This window comes from Pseudopipra pipra, chromosome Z (genome assembly GCF_036250125.1).
Source record: "Pseudopipra pipra isolate bDixPip1 chromosome Z, bDixPip1.hap1, whole genome shotgun sequence".
NCBI classification, from domain to species: Eukaryota; Metazoa; Chordata; class Aves; order Passeriformes; family Pipridae; genus Pseudopipra; species Pseudopipra pipra.
In genome coordinates, this window is record NC_087581.1 from 74,525,623 (window position 1) to 74,545,365 (window position 19,743).

A 19,743-nucleotide genomic window follows, 5' to 3' on the forward strand; every position below is an offset into this window, starting at 1 on the left:
AGCAGGACACACCTGTGCATGTCACACATGACGAGGTACCACACATAGTAACTGTAAGGACACAATGGGGATCTAAACGTTTTATTTTAGATTAGATGCATAGAACTAGCTACAGGCTTCAACAACTCACCAAGTCTTCAAGTGGGTTTAAGTTGTTGGGACACGGTGCCCTTGCCTCCCATCCTGCATTCTCCTGTGGGAGCAGCACTGTCCTGTCCCATGGGAAGGGATTTTCCTCTCTCATAAGCTTTGCAATCCTAACTTCACCTTACTCACTGTTTAACTAAAATGAAGGAAACACATCAAAGCTCTCCTCCCTGTCCCAGAACAAGTGTAGGTGCAGGAGTCACAAACAAACAGCTGCAAGGAAGCAAAACTGAATTCACGTCAGTTTTCACTGATCCCAGGCTCCACCAGCTCTTGTTCCCTGCCCAGGGGGATGGGGATTGTCTGGCGTGGCACTGCTGAGGTAGAAGGTGTTGCTCTGAAAAGGTCCCTTGCTCTGACAAGCGACTGTGCTCCCTGTGCCCAGTCACGCTGGTGCCTCCTGCCTGTGCAGCTCTTCACCACAAAATAAAGAGTTTCCTTGGGTGGTGCTGTGCTGGGCTGTTTCCACCTGTTCCTCCCGTAGCACAAAGCCTTTTCCAGAAGAGACTCCAGCCTTCAGGGCCACTGGCCAGCTCCGCGTCTCGTAGTAGGTGCACAGGATGTCAAAGACTGTCAGGAGCAGAGAGGTGTTGAGTCACACACGTGCTGTGACACCTGTGCCAGCAGCTCTACACACCCACCAAACACCAGGGAGGGGTGACAGCTGACCCAGAGAGGGTCCCCCCCTGTAACACCTGAAGAGTCTGTGCCACAGGGAGCCCACCTAGGGGCAGACAGGTATTTTGGAGAGGACTTCAGGGAGCTCTGGGCAAAGTGGAGTCCGTCAACTATAGCCAAGGTGCCTTTGGTCACTATTTTGCCTGACCTGTGCCACCCATCTGTGTGGATGATGGTACCCCCTGTATTGGGTCACACCTGCTGTGCTCCCACCGTCACTCCTGGGTGCTGAGACCCCACCTCAGGGCTCCCCTGGGCACACAGAGCCCCCAGCCACCTCAGGGGCAAGAACTTTCTAGAGCTGGCCCAGGACATGAGCCCATCTGCAGTCACCTTGCAATTCCACCTTGCAATCCTCTGCTGTGACCAAGTGTGCCAGCCCAAGGTGGTACAGGACACCAACACCCTCCCTGGACTGAGCCTGGCACAGGCCCCTGAACTCCCACCCTCCCCACAACAGCCCCCCCAGCACCCCCCCACCAGATTGTGCCCTGCCTCATGCACAGCTCCCCCAGGGAGCACACAGACCTCAGAACAGGGATCAGCAGGGATCACACCACACTCCAGCGTTTCCCCCCAGCCCCGGCACAGCCCCAGAGCAGCCCCTCACCCTGGTTGATGGCCAGTGTCTCTGAGTGGTAGTTCCTGGAGTTGGGGGCTTTCACCATGTACTCACGGATGGGGAGTCGGGCTGTCTGCAGGCACTGCTCCCGTGCCCTCTGCAGGGTCAGCTGCTGCAGGGACACACAGACACGCTGCCACATGGCCTCACACACGTGTGGCACAAGCAGCCACAGAGCCAAAACCTGCCCTGGGCCTCGTGGCACCTGCACTGCTGCGGCCTGGCCCAGCCCACTGCTGGGTCTGGGCAGGATTTGAGGGAGAAGGGATGCTGGTGGCAGCAACCCGACTGGGATATCTCTGCTCTCGTGAGGGAATGGAGCAGGCAGCACCCACCTTGTGAATGCTCTCGTCCACCAGCCCTCCCAGCACGTACACCTTATCTGGATCGATGTCTTCAAGGACTAGGAAAAGGACATTGGCTCAGCCCCACACAGCAGTGAATCCTGCAAGATGCTGCTCTCCGTTGCCTAAAGCATGTGAAATATTTACCATTTTCAGAGTCAGGAGTGAGATAAACAATGGCATCCAAAGGAAATAGGTCCAGGTAACTCTCTGGAGTTGTATCCATCTGAAAAACACAAGGCAGGGAGAGGAGCAGCCCATCAGCTCAAGGTCTATCTGCCAGAACAAATAACCCCCCAGAGACAGATATCCTGGGACTGACAATGCTGTTTGGATGTATAAATGCCTACAGAAACACTGGCTTTGGGTTTTCCTTTTTCAATTGGAAAATGGTTCTGTGTGGGCACTGAACACTACATATCTCAAATTCCATTAAATTTTCTCCTCATCAAAAGTCTTTGGTGTGGTTTGAGGAAAGGAGAACAGCAATAATTATCTAATTTTAAATGAGATTCAAGTTCTCGAGGGACTCAGGAGTCCCCACCGCGGGTGTTTTTGCTGCACTGGCTGCCAGGTGTGCTGCAGAGCGCAGGGCTCAGCTCTCACCAAGTACCGTGCGAAGCCGTCGTTCATGCGGAGGCACTGCTCGTAGATCGGCGTCCCTGCCGCGAACTCGGTCAGGCACAGCCAGAAGGGGCGGGCGGCGCGGCGGTTCGCCCCGTACAGCCGGCGGATCTGCGAGGCCAGGCGGCCGCTCTCCTGGGGACGGGGCGGGGTGGCACCGAGCAGGATCGGGGACACACCAGTGCTCTGCCGGGGGCCGGTCCCGCCAGGCTCTCGGTGCCCTGCCTGGGGCAGGGACGGGCACACGCGGGGTGCAGCATCCCCGGGACCCCCGAGCAACCCCCGGGCAGCCCCCTCGTACCTTCTCGGTCATGCCGCCGGCCACACCGAGGTCCAGGCAGAGCCGCGGCCCCGCCGCCCGCGCTTGCAGCAGCCGCTCCCGGGCCAGGGCGGCCGGGACCCTCCCGCGGGGGAGCGGGGGCTGCGCGGGCCCGGCGGGGCCGCTGCCGAGCGCCGCCCCCGCGCCGTCCCCGCGCCCCGGGGCCCGCCGGGCCCGCCGGCGCTGCCGCTCCTGCCGCCGCTTCCCGCGCCGGGCGGCGACGACCCGTTCCCAGCGCCGGCGCTTCCGCAGCGCGTTCCTCTGCGGGGGACAGGGGTCAGCGGGACCGCCGGGCACCGGAGCGGGGACCGCGGGGCACCGGAGCGGGGATCGCCAGGGACTGGAGCGGGGACCGCCGGGCACCGGAGCGGGGACCGCCGGGCACCGGAGCGGGGACCGCGGGGCAGGCCAGGGACCGGAGCGGGGATCGCCGGGCACCGGAGAGGGGCTCGGGTCCCGGCACCGAGCGCGGCCCCGCCGAACTCACCGAGAGCGGCCCCTCCGGGCCCCCCGAGCGCGGCCCCGCGGCCGAGGGCTCGATCTGCAGCAGCCGCAGCGCCTCGGCCGCCACCGCCGGGTCCATCTCCCCCGCCGGGTCCATCTTCGGCGGATCCATCTCCCCCGCCGGGTCCGTGTCCGCCGGGTCGGTCTCAGCCCCAGCCGCCCCGCCGGCCCCGCCGCCGGCCGCCATCGCGGAGAGGGCGGGTCCGCTCCGAGGCCGGGGGTGGGTCCCAGGCGGGTCCGTCCGTCCCCCCGCGGGAGCAGCGGCGGCCCCGGAGCAGAAGGGACCCGGCAGAGCCGAGGGTTCCCCCGGTGCCCGCTCTCCCGCCGGGCCCGGTGCCAGTCCGTGCTGGGGGCCCCGCTCGCAGCTCAGGGAGTTCCCAGCGTGCGCTGTTTTGGTGTTTTCTCGCCGCCATGAGAACGGGCACGGGCATAAACCACTGCAGAGGCAGTTGCTCAGCGCCAACCGCTCGATGCCTGGTCCCGAGCAGCAACAGCCCCAGACGGCTGTAACCCCCTGGAAAACTGTCCCCCACACCCCATGGCATCACTGTCAGCGTGTGAACTGGGGTAAGGCAAAGGGGAGACATAAATAAAAGCTGACGCAGCCGGGATCAGCTGTCCCGGCCGTGCCCGCCTCGCTGTCAGGGCAGGGGAGGCTGAGAAGCCCTGGACAGGGGCAGCACTGCCCAGCGACAGCTGAACACCCGTGTGTGATCAGTCTGCCTCAAAACAGAGGGTTCAGCCTTGTACAACGCTGATAACGCAACGGCTGGATCATAACTGCCCAACTGCAAAGTTGGACTCAAATTCTGAGGGGCTCAGGGCCAGAGGGAGCCCCCGGACCGGGAACCCTCAGCCCAGGGGGGCTCCGGGTCAGGGGGTCCCGCTCAGGGGGGTCCCGAGGTCCCGGGTCAGAGAGATCCGAGTCACGGGGTCCCGCTCAGGGGGGATCCGGGTCGGGGGTCCCGCTCAGGGGGCTCCAAACCTGCCGGTGCCGCCCCGGTCACGTGCAGCGGCGGTCACGTGACCGTCAGCGCGGGGCCTCATAGGGGCAGTGTTGAGCCAGAACTGCGCATGCGCAGGGCCTGCGGCAGGGGGCGGAGCTGCGCAGGCGCAGTGTCCCCCCCCGCCGGCAGGGGGCGGAGCCGCGCTGCCGCCGCCATGAGCGCGGAGCCGGAGCCGGGCCCGGGGCCGGGAGTAGGGCTGGACCCGGACCCGGCGCCGGGGCCCGCGCTGGACCCCGAGCCCCCCGGGCACCGCGATCCTGCGGGCCCGGGGCCCGGCGCGCCCGGGGGGCTGTTCGCGTGGCTGCGCGGGCGCTGCCTGGGCCGCGGCGCCGCCGTGGACCCGGCGCGGGACACGTTCGGCGCCATGACCGGGCTGTACGGCGCCATCCAGCCCGCCGACTCCGTGTCCCTCAGCACCCGCACCCACGGCGCGGTCTTCAACCTCGAGTACTCGCCCGACGGGTAGGTGCGCGTGAGAACCCCGGCCAGGTGTGCCCGGAGCTCTGCCCATCCAGATGTGCCCGAGATCCACATCCAGGTGTGCCTGGGGCTCCCCAGGCCCAGAGGCCGCTCTGGTGACCCTGGGCAGAGCAGAGACCCTCCCTCTCCGGGACAGTCAGCCTCGATCCCCGCTGACGAGTGCCCAGCTCAGGCTGCTGCCAGGGCTCCCCTGGTGCTGCCAAATCTGTTTTACAAGGCTTTAGTGAAAAGCCCCCGCTGGGTTTGCAGAAGGGCAAATAGATATTCCAAATTAGCGTTTGAGTTGGTGTTACTGCAGTGTCAGAACACCCAGAGGGTGTGGGCAGGGGAACCCACAGCACGAGAGGTACCTGCCAGAGGGCAAACCTCCCCAACGCAGAGGTTCTGCTCCTTCAGGTCGGTGCTGACTGTCGCCTGCGAACAGACCGAAGTCCTGCTCTTTGACCCAATATCCTCAAAGCACATCAAGACTCTCTCTGAGGCCCACGAAGACTGTGTAAACAACATCAGGTAGGTCAGGAGGGGTGTTTTGCCACAGCTTAGCCATTATGCTTTCAATCCTCTGCCAGTCTCTCAGGACAGGGCAGAAAATAGTGGGAGCCTAAATCCAGTATTTTTATCATGCAAATTTTTTCCTTTAAAATCAGAGTTTCTTTAACTGTTCTGCGTCTGTGAATTGATTTTGAGGGGTGAATTTAAGGTGCCTTCTAATAATATTGCAGCTACTCTTCAATTCTTAAAGCAAAAAAGAAAAACCCCCCAAAAAACCCAAAAACCCAAAACAACAACCAACGACAGAACAACAAAAACTAAACCCAAACCAAAAAATTCAAGAAAACTGCAGAACAGTCTGAACGTTTCCCCTCAAAAGAGACAGATATGATATGGGGTGCTATGTTCATCAGATAAGTCAATGTTTTTCACAAGTTGGCTGTCCTTTTTACGAAAAAGACTGAAGTTTTACGTCAGCTGGTTGTCTGTCAGGAAAGCTGAAGTAAAATGTGCGTCTGTCTGGCACAGAGGAACTGAACTCTGTTCTGCACAGTTACTGCAGTGTTACCTGAAACCTTGTTCTGGTTAATGAGCAGGACTGTAGCACTGCAGAAATTCCTTGTAATAAACACCAAAAGTGCTTATTACACAAGAGTGTGGGATTTCTCCCATGGTGATTGGTTATTGTTCATTTTTCAGGGTTGTTGCTGCTTTTGTGTGGTGTAGCTCTGAGATAAAGGATGTTTAGTGGGTATTTTTTGAGTGGGTGTCTTATCCCATTTACCTCAGGTCAGGCTTTTTTTCATTGAATGCTTTCATTGGGCATGAATTCCAAACATAAACCAGCATGCTTTGTCCTTCTAAAAGTAAATGCAGGCCCGAGTTCCAGTGGGAGCAGACGGTGCTCAGCTTTAATTGTGTAGTGCCAACTTGGTGGTTTTGCCTGTTGATTTTCTTAGTGAACCAAACGACTTTTGTGTGTTCTCAAACAAGGTCTTGTCTTCACTTGGTGTTTTTGGAAAGCCTTGCATTTGCTTCAGTAACCTCTAGACTAGGTTTATTCGGCTTACTTCCTAGCTGTGCTAAGTCCAGCCCCTCCATCTGCACTGAGCTCAGTGTTGTCCAGAGAGGGAACGGGTGGAGTTACTGCTGGGATTCTGTCTGAGCGTATTGTCCACCAGTGATTTGGCTCTTGTGTGATTTGTACATGATTCACAAAACGCCTAAAATCCCCCAAACTAAACCAAACTTTTGGTGTGCCTCTGTGTGTTTATTCATTTGCTACTACAGAGGTACTACTGGTTCATATCCCGACAGTTCTTCTTTTATTGGAGATTTTATTGGTACATATTCTGCTGTGTGTTTTGGGTTTTTTTTGTCTGTGGCTATTCTGTTTATCTCTGTGCTAGCTTACATTCCTGCCCAAGAGCATTTGCCTTGGAGAAGGCCCTGAACAGCTGCAGTGTTTCCCTGCCGTTCCCAGGTTTTTGGATAACCGACTGTTTGCGACGTGCTCCGACGACACAACGATTGCACTCTGGGACTTGAGGAAGCTGAACACCAAAGTTTGCACTCTGCATGGCCACACCAGCTGGGTCAAGAACATTGAGTACGACACGAACACGAGGCTGTTGGTGACGTCGGGCTTCGATGGAAACGTGATCATCTGGGACACCAACAGGTACCCAGATGTGTACGCTGTGTTTGCGCCGTGGTGTTTCTGCAGCACACCAGGACAGGGCTCTTCTGTACAAGGTGCAAACTCAAGGGGGGCTGGAATATGTTCTGAAACACTGGGAGTAGTGTATACCCCTTACCAAGAGCTTGCATCACCTCTCTGTAGTGATATCCCATCTATTAGGTCCAGTGACTGAAAGGACCAAATTTTTGCTGACATGCCAAAATGTAGTTCTTCCTTTTGGAGAAAGTTCTGCCCTCGTTGTGGTCATATGAACTCATGAGTTCTGCCATTTCATTAAAAAGTAGGATAAAGACAGCGCTCCAGAAAGAGATTTTGGGGTGAACAAGGATGCTGGGCACACCTTGGACCCTCAGGTGCAGGACATCAGGGCCTGGAGTCAGGGCTGACCTTGGCCGTGCCCTGTGCTTGTGTTGCTGTCCAGGTGCACAGAGGATGGATGTCCCCACAAGAAGTTCTTTCACACCCGCTTTCTCATGCGAATGAGGCTGACGCCAGACTGTTCCAAAATGCTCATCTCCACCTCCTCGGGTTACCTTCTGATTTTGCATGACCTTGACCTAAACAAGTCCTTAGAGGTTGGCAGCTACCCGATTTTAAGAGCCAGGAGGACCACGTCGAGCTCAGGTGAATGTTGTGGAGCGCTCTGGGGCAGCCCTGTGTTAGAGGTGTTTTGTGGGGTGCTCTTGGCAGCGTCCCAGGTGGGCTGGGCGTGCCTGTGGTGCTCACCTGGTGATGCTGTTTGCAGACATAACGTCATCTGGCTCCTCCGGCCCTCGAGCTGTGGGTTCACCCTGTCACCAGCATGACTCCGGTCCACTTTCTGAGAAACACTTGTCACGGTCCTCCCAGCGAGAAGGTAGGACAAGGTCACCAAAAAAAGATAAATTAAAACAAATCATGGACTTTGACTTGTATCAGAAAAGGCCAGAGTGTGATAGTGAAAAACTGTGGTTTTGTCTCTATGGTTTTAAAAAAATGGTGTTGCTATGACTTCTGTTAAACCAATTAAATATCATTGCACACCAAAGCCTGGGGTTCTAATCAGGTTTTTTTCTGAAAAATCTGATAACAGCAACAAGAGCTTTATATTATGTCAGTACATTATTGTTACATAGAGGTGCTCCCTCTTCCTTGTGGTTTTTTCTTGAACAAAATTCATGTGAATGATCTTTAGGGGTAAAAACTGGGATACACTTCCAGAGAGTCAGTGTGAACTTGACAAATGGATGAATACTTGGCAAATTCCTTGCAATATAAAAAAGTATAATGTTAAGTTTTATGTGCATCATGGTGAGATGCTGAGACAGTGATGAAAGGAGGAGGCTTACCTGAATGATAGGGAGTGATCTACCTGTGGGTGAGGGGAACAAGGGAGACAAGCTTGCATGCAGCTGGGCAAATGTTGGAAGGAATTTTGAGAAGACATCATACAAGTTTGAGAATCAGTAGTTCCTATAAAAACCCAACTCTGCAGCTTTTACTGTAGTGTAATGAAGAGTGGAAGTGTGAAAGGTTGACTCTGACGTGGTTCTTGGTGTGAGGTGGTTCTATGCAGGTTTTGGCATGCAAATTTCAAAAAAAGGAGCAGTTTGAAATGAGGACTGTGTTGGCTGTATGTGTTGTGAAACTCCTCTGAATTACCCTGTCACAGTGGCGGGGTCTGTCCTGGCACTCGGGTGCAGCTGTCACAGGTGTGACCCCACTTCAGCAGCAGGACTGAGACTCACAGCTGATCCCCCTTCCAGGTGGATCACCCAGGAATAGCTTGGAGGTGTTGACACCAGAGGTTCCTGGAGAAAGAGATCGTGGGAACTGCATCACGTCGCTGCAGCTGCACCCCAAGGGCTGGGCCACACTGCTCCGGTGCTCCAGCAACACCGATGACCAGGAGGTACGGTCAGAGCCTGGTGTTCCCCCTGAAAACATGTGGGGTTACATGTATCAGACAAGTGTACTGGAATTTCATTGTTTGGGGGTAAATGTTCATGTGAATAGATTAGTTAGTCATGCTTACAAATTCTGTCATTTTGCACCAAAATTATGAAAAAGAATTTTTTTTTTTTTTAATGATCTTCCTGGCAGAATCCAATTCCAACTTTTACTTGAAGTATGAAGTCACAAGACCAGCTGCAGCTCAGCTGCAAGCTGGAGCCTTTGGTCCCCCAAATTGATCAACAGTAGACAGTAATACTTGACCAATAATAAACAGTTTAGTTAGTTGGATTCCTGATGTAAATTGAGGTTGGTTCGGTTTTCTTTGGGCTGGGTTTTTTTTGGTGTCTGTGTATTTGTTTGAGATTTTTTGTTTTAAGAAAGCCGCTCTTTTTAATGGTAACCCCTTACAGAAGTTTAGAGGACTGAGTGGAAACTTAGCAAAGTGGTTATAATCATTAAAGCTGGTTCTGTAGCAACCAAACCACTACACAGCACAGGATTTTTCCAAAATGCAAATGTTATATTGGGTCTGTTGGTACTGCTGATTGCCCGAGTTATAATTTCCCATAGTTCTGGAGTCTGCCTTACTCTCTCTGGTATTGTTCCTTTTGTGGGTGGTTCAGAAGAATGCATTGGACAGAGCTAGGAACACTTGATCTTTTGGCTGAAATGGAATCAACACAATACAAACTTAGTCACTGACCTGTTTTTGAGATTAAATAATTAAGATCCCTGCCTGTCCCACGAAAAACAAGCTGGCTGTAGAGCTGTCTGTAACATTCCTTCAGAAAATGGTTTCTCCCTCATTTCTAGGTTCCTTTCCTTTTGAAGTCCAAGGAAATGGACTTCAAAATGCCAGTGGTCAGCTCTAAGTTACAGTTGAAGGAGTTTGGCTTTATTGTAGATTTAATTTAAATATTTACTAAATTAGAGCAGGTGCCTGGCCAAAGGATTAGGCTTTGCTCTTTGCACATAAAAACTAGATTGAAAAGATGATAATTTAATTAAAAAAGCAGCTTTGATGCTGGACAGCTTTCAGAGCGAGGGAGATGCCGAGGCACTGGTCTGTTCTTGGTGCTCACTGAAGGGCGGGTCAGCAGTAGCATCAGTCCCATGAACTGCTCATTACCTGTCCAGGCTGGTGGGAGGGAATGTGTGTTTGCAGTGCTTTACTTCTCTTTCAGTGTCCCTTTCTCTGCCTCTCCCTTTAGTGGACTTGTGTCTATGAATTCCAGGAAGGAGCCCCGGTGCGCCCCGTGTCCCCGCGCTGCTCCCTGCGGCTGACGCACTGCATTGAGGAGGCCAACGTGGGCCGGGGGTACATCAAGGAGCTCTGCTTCAGCCCCGACGGCCGCATGATCTCGTCCCCGCACGGCTTCGGCATCCGCCTGCTGGGCTTCGACGCGCAGTGCCGGGAGCTGGTGGACTGCCTGCCGCGGGAGGCCAGTCCCCTGCGCGAGATCCGCTCCCTGTACTCCCACAACGATGTGGTGCTCACCACCAAGTTCTCCCCCACGCACTGTCAGATCGCCTCGGGGTGCCTTAGTGGACGCGTCTCCCTCTACCAGCCCAAGTTCTAGGCACGGCAGCGGGGGCCTGCGCCTGGATGGTCATGGGTTGTACTTCAGCTCTCTCCAAAACCTCTCGCTCTGGATGGGATCTCGGTTACTGTGGTCTTGGAACACGGCTCTGGAAGGATTTTCCAACCCAGCACCGTGCGGATCTTCCTCCTGCACCCACGAGCCTGCGGCCGTGTCCCAGAGCCAGTGGAGTTCTGCTGCTGCTCGTCCCGTGCCATCGAGTTGCTGTCCTGCTGTGTTTGTACCCTGATACTTGATCATTTCCTTTAGTGCAACTGGAATGGGCTGTTTGAGACAATGCAGAGGGGGCCCGGGTGCCTCCTGTCCCATAGGAGCTGGACTCTGCCTGACCTCTCCTTCCTTCTCTGTTGCTGAAGCAACTTGGTGGTGATTTGTAGATAATCAGCTGCTTGACTACATAAGCAACACAGTTACTGACATAAAAAAAAAAAAGGAAAAGGAAATTTTACTTTCATTTCTATATGAATTTGGTTGTGATTGGCTAGAAAAATGAGTCACAGAGTGGCTCGGGGTGGGAGGGACCACTGAAGCTCACCCAGGCCCCCCCCCTTGCAGGCAGGCCCTCCTCGAGCCCCTCACTCAGCGCTGCGGAAGACCCTGACCCAGAGGAACTCTGATGGTTTGTGCAGTGGGGCAGCTCTGGCTCCTCCTCTGCTGGGTTTCTGTTGTAGGGAGTTTTCCGCATCATCCCACATCTGAAACACTATGGTTTTCTGCTGATGTTGGGGTGTTTCCCAGCTGGCTGTTTTTCCACACCTTGCCTGCACTCTGGCTGTGGGAGGAATTAATTCGGATGTGTCCATAGTACCACCAGGTGAGCCTTCCTTCACGTGTGCTCTCAGTCTGGGAGGAGTTTAGAAACAAACTGGTCAACAGTGAGATCTGTCTGGATCTAACCAGGCTTTATCAGCAGGTGTGGAACACTGTAACATTCATCCTGGTGAAGGGTCTGCAGGGGAAACCTTATGAGGAAGGGCAGAGGGCACTTGGTTTATTCAGCCTGGAGGAGATTGAGGAGGGGCCTCATTGGGGCCATCAGCATCCTCCCAAGGGGTAGTGGAGGGGCAGGTACTGATCTCTGCTCTCTGTGAGCAATGACAGGACCCAAGGGAACAGCTGGAGCTGTGTCAGGGAGATTTAGGTTGGATATTAGGAAAAGGTTCTTCCCCAAGAGGGTGGTCAGGCATTGGACAAGTGGTCATGGCCCCAAGGCTGCCAGAGCTCAAGGAGTGTTTGGACAACACTCTCAGGGACAGGGTGGGATTGTTGGGGTGTCCTGGGCAGGGCCAGGAGTTGGACTGGGTGATCCTTTTGAGTCCCTTCCAACTCAGTGGATTCTGTGATCATACCCAAAGTACAAATGTCAGGTTTCAGCCCCCGAGTTAATAGAGACAACCTTGTAAATGCATAGGTATTTCAGTCCACATCAGTTATAATCTTTTCGCTTACGTGTTCCAAGATCAGGTTTTTTTTTAGTATTTCACTAAAGTTTCACTGATCAGTCACACACTCAGTTCAGAAGGGAACTTCAGAACTTTACCTGAAAGGACTGTCAGCTTTTGGTGTTCAGGTTCACTGTCTGTGGCTCGACAGAGCACACTTGTTCAAAGCTGACTTTTACAAAGCCTTTTGCAAAACACGTTTGGGGATAAAAACAACATTTCTGGAGGTAAGAGAGCTGGAAGCATAAGCCTGAGAAACCTCCCGTAGCTTTGGATTTGTGCAGGCAGCATAGCATACCCTGGTGGTGCTGGAGAAATTATTGAACTTAAGGCTCTTCTGCATTATGAGAGAAAAAAGTCTTAAATTTCCTGCTGTGGAGAATTTCTTTGGTAATAGGAAGCCTTCAGTATTTGGTGTTTGGTAATCTGAGGGCAAACGTCCCTTCTGCTGGCACCCAGCCTCTGTGAGCCTGAGCCTGCACCTGGGCACGTGGGTTGTTGGAGCAGCTCAGGGTCAACTTCCTGGGCTGTGGGTTAATGCCCTGGGAGGGAAGTGTGCAGGAAACCCAGGGACAGCTGTGGGATACAAGACTCTTATGCAAAGAAGGAGCTACAAGGAGTTTGTAATGGGCCAAGCTGTCTGGGGAAAAAACAGGTCCTGCCCCAGACCACTGTGGCTTTTCCCTGGGCAGTTCTCTCCCACTGCCAGGCTGCTTTCTCACCTTATTTGGTGTTTTCTTACACGTCATGGAAGGGACTACAGGGACATTCGAGGGAGTTTCACAGTTCTCATGGACTTGCACAGTGTTTGTTTTGGAGGTGAAGGACCACCTGTGGAATCGAAGCATTTCTTGGGTGGGTCTGTCTGTCTGCTTTCAAGGCTGTTTTTGTTCTTTCCTCTTGGAACTTCCTCGGACTGGTGGATCTCTAGTGACTGTAACGCTATGCCTGTGAATATGCACTGAGTGTTTTTTAATTCTACCTCATGATATGCTGTGTTTTACACCAGTATTGTGCTGAGCATTGGACACTCACCTTTCTGTATGAAGAACTGTTACCCCAAAGTGACACGTCACCACACCTTGATACGACCTGTGGTGGGCTGAGTGGCCCTACCCGGCTCTGGGACCGACAGCTCACCTGGTGAGGGGGTTTGGTCACCTTGATGCTTTTGTAGCGTGTCCAGCAGATGCATAAAACAACTGAATCTGTACATGTATGCTGTAGAAATGTTACTTTGTCCTTCTGATGACATTTGTAATAAGTTTGAATTAGAGTAACTAGGTAGTCTTAGACTTTGGTCATTTGATTGATTACTCCATTTCAACAACACTCAGAAGTTTTCCATGAAAGTTTTACCACGTTTTGCCTGTGAAGTTCACTCCTGAGTGGTTCACAGCTGGCACACCTTGCAGTCACGTTGTAGTGGGAGGATTTTCAGTTCTCTTACGGTAACTTTACTGAAGCAATGAAGTTTTGTGTCCATGAGCTTTGAGTTATTTCCAAATAGTCAAAAAAAAAAAAAAGGTTTATCATAGTTGTGTTTCCAAGGTTGAATGCTTAACCTTGAGAAGTGTATAAAACTGTGAAGAAGAGTTTTCAAGGAAGATGAGGGACTGCGCTGGCAGCCTCTGGGGGGTGGCTCACACCAGGGGTGTCTGTAAACTGGTGCTGCAGCACTTAAATTTCACAGTGTTTCTCCTGGGGACAGAGCTCTGTCTAGCTGTGCAGTGTGTTGTTAAATGCCTGTCTTTGTACTCAAGAACGTCTTTAGTGGAAGAATTCCTGCCTCTCCAGAGCTGGTCAGCAGCTGCAGATCTGTGGGGAGGCCACACCTGGCAGTGTCTGAGGAACCAGAGCTGTGCTGGAGCTGGTTCTGTCACATTCTGTGGCTGTGGCAGCACGTGCATGGCCAGAGTGTCTCCCAGTGTGGGGGGGAGAGGGGGAGGCCATCACTGGGGTCCTGTGGCCACACTCAGGTGTGTGCATGGGGGTGTCAGAGCATGCACAGCCACGGGCTCCAGTGCAGGGCCAGCCAGGGCAGCCCAGGGAGACACAGCACCGGCAGACAGAGCATGGGGATAGGAAGGAAAGCACAGCAATACAGACACACACACACACACACACACACACACACACACACACACACACACACACACACACACACACGTTCGTTTGCACTCCTGGAGTCTTGGGGTAAGGACAGTTCGATGCCTACTACCAGATTTAGAATGTAAACATCAGGTTTTTCTGGGGGTTTGGGGGGAGGGGGTGGGGCTTGGTTGATTTTGTTGGGGTTTTTTGTTTGTTTGTTTGTGTTGTGTTTTTGATTTGGGTAGCGCTGATGTGGAGAAGGTTATGACACGGTAGAACATGGGTCTGTTGCTTTAGGATGTAGAAACTCCTAGAAAACAGAAATACACTTGCCAAATGGAAGCTTTTAAAAAATCTACTTTACAGGATTATAAAAAATTGGAGTGAAAGGAAGAAGTCAACGGCCCATCCTGTTTTTGTCCTGCAGGAAACAAACTTCTCATTTCCCGATCTTAGTCAAAGGTACATTTTCTAAAGCACTAAGTATCCTCAATTAAGTATAAGGTTTTTACTACAAAAACAAATTGTGCATGTAGAATATTTTGAAATACCTGAGATTTCATAGTAAAAACTGTAGCCTTTTAATACCATATATGAAGTATCAGAACTGCTCTGAAAGTATTGTACTTACAGCCGTACAGTAACTTACTATTTGTGGACAGTTTCTCTTGCTTGCATAATAAATATTTAATAATTCACTGAATTAAAATCTATTTTATGAGCTGTGTTCTGTAATGCTCACTGGTTCTTGCCTACCCCCTAAAACTGAAAGGAAAAAAACCTCTTAGTGCTTAGGTGCTGCAGTTCCTGTGTGTCACAGACGCAGCTCAGTGCTCTTCCGTCGTGTTTTTCTGAAAATGACGTATGAAAAGTCAAAACTGGACTCTCAGCCTCAGACCAGGTCTGCACTATTTTGCTGGGGCTGAAAGCCACTGACTGGCTTTGGGCTTGTGCCAAACTCTCACCCTTGACACTTCAGCTTCCCTGACATTACAGAAGCACAGAACATCTTCCACAGAGAAACAGGATGCAGATTTTGTTTTTATTCCATCAAGGAGTGATTACAAAAAAACCCAGCACACTGGTAAAAATCAGATTCTGCCAGTAACAAATATCCAGTAAACATTTTATTTAGATGCAGATAATCACCACTGGGATACAGGAACTTGTGTTTGTGCTGGCTGTGAAGCTCAGGGCTGTGTTTATGATTGCAACACACTGATTAGGATCAATATCGGAAGACAGTTTAGCAAATGGAAAACTGTAATTTAGAAAAGCAATAGCCCCTCCAAAAATTACAAATAGACCAAAATGAGACCAGTTTCTGAAAGCTTTGCTGCTCCGCATCATCCACAGTCTTTTGGTTTATATATATATATAAACATACAGTTTAATAACAGGAAGTCCCCCAGGAGAATCAAATGCTTTTTGTTGAGACCCTCACCTGGCTCAGGGTCGTGCTTGCTTTTCTGTCCTTGTTTCTAAGGTCTGAAGTCTTTTATCTCTCAACTCTCACGTCTGTTAGACATGCAATTTTCACATTTCTGTCAGTCTTTTTCAGTACTTGCCCACAGAAGTCCTGAAACACATCTCCAAACACTCCACTTTCCCACCTCCTTGCTTCCAAGGTCATCTTTGGCTTCCATCTCTGCTACACCTACAGACCTCCAACTGAAGCAGGTAATCCAGGAACCTCACCTTGTCTATGCCACTGTGTCTGACAGAACTTTCAGCAGCACACATCAAGCAGGCAGAACCCTGAGTTTTGGGTAAAAAATCACAAGATCCATAATTCCACAGAAGGAACTGAGAAAAGACAAGACACCACAGTGCAAAGAGCCGTGTGTGAAGTGCTTCAGCAGCTGCAGGAGCCTGAGTGTTCCGTGAGTGTTGGAAAGAGGGACAGCTTCTCCCTGGCCCCATAGCTGTAGGCAACAAAAATGTAGCAATGCAAAAAAACCCACCCAACGAAACCCCCCAAACGAAAAGATTAAGCAGAACAAACTCCGTGTTTTTTTACAAGGAAGGACACTTTAAAGCTTCAGTGAGTTTGCTGTTTCATTCCTTCTACTTTTCCCTTTTCCCAGGAAGGCGCGCGCACACACACACACACACACACAGACACACACACACACACACAGAGATCCAGCTTGGGCTGAGGTCACATGGTCAGTGCCATGGCTGGAGGACACGGTCACTGCTGCAAGCAGCCTGAGGTGCAGCTGGGAGCTCTACACCTCAGTCATCCCCATCTGTGTCCTTTGAGCTTGACACAATGAAGACCCAAAGGGTCTGAAAAAGCAGTTCCAGAATCAAGACTTGGAAGTTGATCAGGCAATGGAATCAGTTTTCTTCAGCCTCTCCTTGATTCTCACGTTCTAAATGCGGGCAGTGGAGCACATCCCATCACAGAGAGTTAAGGAATTTTGGGAGTGATACTGAATAACTGGTACAAGTATTTTTGATATTTGTTTTTAAACCTTGTATTTGCCTAGGAGCTCCGTTATGGGTAAACTCACCTGCCAGCAAAGGAATACTTTAAAAAGTTCATGACAATTGCACCAAGGTTTAAATTTATCACCATTCACCCCATAAATATGGAAGGCCAGGAGGAATTACCTGTCACGTGCACAGGCCCTGCTCCCTGGGCGTGTGCCCAGACACACCGTGAGTGCCAATGCCCCACAAGCAGGATGGGGGTCACAGCAGCTTCAGCAGGAACTCGTAGGTGGCGTTGATGATCCCCCAGGACAGCACAGAGCGGTGGTAGTTCAGGTGGGCTCCTCTAAAGAGGTGCATCAGTTTCCTGTCGCGCTCCAGCCAGATCTTCACAAGCACTTTGGAGAAGGACTGAAACTCCCCGCCAATCTGAGCCTGCATGCGAGTCTTTACCACATTCACTGGGAAGAACAGGAAGCCCAGCATGGCACCCAGCAGCCCCCCGCAGATGAAGTCATTGACCAGGTGGGTGCTGTGCGAGGTCGCCTCGGGCAGACACTGCTTGATGGGCCCACGCAGGCCGAAGAACAGCACGTTACTGGGCCCGTTTCGCAGCAGAATAGGCACCAGCCCCCGGTAATACTCCCTCATTCCATAGGCTTTCAGCACCTTGAAGGCCTGGTAAGTGTTTGTGAACTTATCGTGGTGTTTGTAGTCCTGGAGCAGCGTCTGGACGCGCTCGAAGGGCGTGAGCACGGCCTCGGTGGTGCCGGCGAGTGCAGCGGCCGCGCTGCGCGTCACCAGCTCTGGGGCGCGCGCGTGGCTGAGCAGCAGTGCCGAGAAGTCCTCGTAGAGGCCGAACATGAGCGCCAGGGTGGTGGTTTTCTGCAGCAGCGGGGGTAGGATGCCGCGGTACAGCGTGCGCAGCCCATCGCGGCGCAGCTGGCGCACGGCGTCCTGCGTGCGCAGCCCGTACAGCTGCTGCCGGAACAGCACCTTCTGGATGGGGAAGGTCACCGCGATGTTGGTGAAGGCCGCGCAGTACCCGCACACGTAGTGCTTGCCTGGGGCCGCTGCCTCGCCGCTCTCGGGGTCCTCGGGCTCAGCACCTCCCAGACCCATCGTCCCGGCGTTCCTGTGCAGCGTCCTCAGAGCCTCCTCCCTGCACCAAAGACAACCAGGTGAGCGGGGCTGAGGGGCACCCTGCAGCCTCTGCCACGTCCCTGCATCACTCAAACAACCCCTCAACAAAGTCCCGCCGAGTTTGAAGGGGAAAAGCAACAAATGCCACATCTGCTGGATGTTGCATCGTTTTCTGTTCAAGTCTCAGAGACAGTAAAAAGTAGTTCTGCCTTTCTTGGCACTTTCCAGTTAAAACACAAATAAATCAGGAAGGCAATTGAGATATGAACTCCTAGAGTGCTACACTACAGCCAATAAGCTTACAAACCAGATTTCCCTTGGAATTCCCCTGGAATTAGGAATTGTAACAGTGAAAAGTTGACCCTCACACCAACAAAACACCAAAATTAAATCCAGCATGTGCAGCAGCATCACAAGACCTGATCCTTCCACTCTGCCTCTCCCTGCAGCAGAACACAACAGATAAATCACAACCTGTTGCAGTTTATCCCAGTCAGGAGCTGAGCACTTTCAGCCACTCCCTGTGTCTCAGCCGCAGCCGGTGCACAGGTGCCACACAGGTGGGATTTCACTGACACAGAGGTGAAATTCCCTGGCAGTCCCAATTCCCTGCCCTGCAGCCTCCTCTGCATCCACAGCCACGCTCTGCTGAGGAGTCTCAGAGCTCGAGTGGGGCCGGACCCGAGTCCTAAAGGACACGTGGAAGGGGCAGCTCCCCCAGACAACCCGGGGGAGGACGGCAGGGATCGGTACTTGTGGAGTCCTGTTTGTCAGCAGAAGGGGAGTTTTTATGTAACAGTTGTGAAAAACTATATCTGCCTGAATCCCACCCTCCATCACAGTTCAGTCTGAGGGAGGTCACTGACATCTGGGAGTGGTTTGAGAGCCTCAGATCCTCCCCAGCGCCAGCAGCACGAGATTCCCAGGATTTGAAGGGGGTGTGGGGACAACAGCCCCACCCGAAGCGAGGAGGTGCTAAATGGAGGGAGGGAAGGGGAGGAGAAAGAAAGGAGGGAGGGAGGAAAGGAAAGGAGCGAGGGGGGAGGGAGAGCGGGGGGGAGAGAAAGAAGGCAAAAGAGAAAGGAGGGAGGGGAAGAAAGGGAAACCCGTTTTCAGCCGCGCCCGCTCCCTGTGGTGTGCCCGCCGTCTTTGTCCCTTGGGGAAGGCCTGACCCGGGAGGAGCTCTCGACAGGCTCCCGGCAGGCCCGTCCCCGCTCTCGGCCGCGGCTCCCGCGGCAGCAGCTCGTCCCGGTGTCGCACGGCGGGGACAGGTCCCGGGGGAGCCGCAGCCCCGCAGTGCCCGCGCACGGCCCGAGCCGGCCGCGGCCGCTCCCCGGGCAGTCCGACCGCCCCCGGCACCGCGCCCTGCCCGCGGAGCCCACACGGCACATCCCGCGCTTCCCGGCGGCATTACGGTCCCTGCACCGGGGCCCAAGGTCAGTCCGGCGGCCGCGGCCCGGCCTGTCCCGCGGAACCGCACCCTTCCGCCCCCGGGGTGCTGCGGCCGTGTCCGGGGCGGGCTAGCGGGACGCACCTGCGGGCGGTGGTGCCATGGGAGCGGCAGGATCGGGGTCGGGATCAGGATCGTGCGCCCGGACAGCCCGGCCCGGCGCGGCACCGCGCCGCTCTCTGACGTCACCGCGCCGCCGTGTGACGTCACCGCGCCGCCGCGGGGTGGGCCGACCGCGAGGGGACGCCCAGGCCACGCCTCCAAACTGCCCCAGCCAGTCGCGTGAGGCCGCCCCGGGCCACGCCCACCGCGGGGCGGGGCGGGAGTGGGGCCGGGAACGGGCACGGGAATGGGAGCCACGGCCGGGTTCGCCCGCGCCGAGCCGCAAGTGCTCCCTGGCGGGACCCTCTGTCCAGCCCCGGAGCGCTCAGTGCCCGCGGCTCGGCGTCACAGAGTCTCTCTCCGGTGGCGGGGTTCGATTGCTTTTATTAGTTCGGTCGTAAATAACAACGGCTCGTTTGTGTTTCAGTGTTTGTGTCGCTGCACAAGGTCTAAGGGAGCGTCTTTAAACGGTAAATTAGCCCCGCCCCGTTCGCCAGGCCCCGCCCCTTCCCGGCCTCCACCCAGACCCCCTTCACCAAGCCCCGCCCCTTCATCATACCCCTCCCCTCTGTTCCGTCAACGCCCCCTACCGAGCGGGCTCCGGCACTGCCGCTGGAG

The 19,743-nt window shown here is 53.8% G+C and overlaps 3 protein-coding genes across 5 annotated transcripts; 1 reads left to right on the forward strand and 2 right to left on the reverse strand.

Annotated features, from left to right (window-relative positions):
- Positions 1-65: 65 nt before the first annotated feature.
- TRMT10B (tRNA methyltransferase 10B) lies at positions 66-3,576 on the reverse strand. 2 transcript variants are annotated; one of them, XM_064641601.1, is made up of 7 exons: positions 3,222-3,576; positions 2,717-2,995; positions 2,398-2,550; positions 1,939-2,017; positions 1,783-1,850; positions 1,436-1,556; positions 66-717 (listed from the first exon to the last, which is right to left on the reverse strand). In XM_064641601.1, exons 1-7 carry the CDS (start codon positions 3,423-3,425, stop codon positions 533-535), a joined length of 1,089 nt encoding a protein of 362 aa, XP_064497671.1. In that variant the 5' UTR covers positions 3,426-3,576; the 3' UTR covers positions 66-532. The 2 variants fall into 2 exon arrangements, with proteins under 2 accessions (XP_064497671.1, XP_064497670.1); XM_064641600.1 differs by having other exon boundaries at positions 1,436-1,559; positions 3,222-3,572.
- Positions 3,577-3,699: 123 nt separating this feature from the next.
- On the forward strand, positions 3,700-13,190 carry DCAF10 (DDB1 and CUL4 associated factor 10). 2 transcript variants are annotated; one of them, XM_064641599.1, is made up of 7 exons: positions 3,700-3,805; positions 5,122-5,235; positions 6,701-6,898; positions 7,341-7,543; positions 7,665-7,775; positions 8,665-8,810; positions 10,066-13,190. In XM_064641599.1, the coding sequence occupies exons 1-7, from the start codon at positions 3,777-3,779 to the stop codon at positions 10,432-10,434; spliced, it is 1,170 nt and encodes a 389-aa protein (XP_064497669.1). In that variant the 5' UTR covers positions 3,700-3,776; the 3' UTR covers positions 10,435-13,190. The 2 variants fall into 2 exon arrangements, with proteins under 2 accessions (XP_064497669.1, XP_064497668.1); XM_064641598.1 differs by lacking the exon at positions 3,700-3,805 and adding an exon at positions 4,382-4,707.
- A 1,824-nt stretch (positions 13,191-15,014) lies between these two features.
- On the reverse strand, positions 15,015-19,238 carry SLC25A51 (solute carrier family 25 member 51). The gene is made up of 2 exons (XM_064641602.1): positions 19,108-19,238; positions 15,015-17,592 (listed from the first exon to the last, which is right to left on the reverse strand). Exon 2 carries the CDS (start codon positions 17,550-17,552, stop codon positions 16,692-16,694), a length of 861 nt encoding a protein of 286 aa, XP_064497672.1. The 5' UTR covers positions 17,553-17,592; positions 19,108-19,238; the 3' UTR covers positions 15,015-16,691.
- Between the last annotated feature and the right edge of the window lie 505 nt (positions 19,239-19,743).

Excerpts from the sequence above, each read along its gene's own strand:
- TRMT10B (XM_064641600.1), bottom strand. The coding sequence starts at position 3,425 with ATGGCGGCCGGCGGCGGGGCCGGCGGGGCGGCTGGGGCTGAGACCGAC. Across the intron at positions 2,551-2,716 it reads CCGGCGGCATGACCGAGAAG|GAGAGCGGCCGCCTGGCCTC; the intron begins GTACGAGGGGGC and ends CCCCGTCCCCAG. Across the intron at positions 2,018-2,397 it reads ACGGCTTCGCACGGTACTTG|ATGGATACAACTCCAGAGAG; the intron begins GTGAGAGCTGAG and ends TGTGTTTTTCAG.
- DCAF10 (XM_064641598.1), top strand. The coding sequence starts at position 4,400 with ATGAGCGCGGAGCCGGAGCCGGGCCCGGGGCCGGGAGTAGGGCTGGAC. Across the intron at positions 6,899-7,340 it reads ATCATCTGGGACACCAACAG|GTGCACAGAGGATGGATGTC; the intron begins GTACCCAGATGT and ends GTTGCTGTCCAG. Across the intron at positions 7,776-8,664 it reads ACGGTCCTCCCAGCGAGAAG|GTGGATCACCCAGGAATAGC; the intron begins GTAGGACAAGGT and ends TCCCCCTTCCAG.
- SLC25A51 (XM_064641602.1), bottom strand. The coding sequence starts at position 17,552 with ATGGGTCTGGGAGGTGCTGAGCCCGAGGACCCCGAGAGCGGCGAGGCA.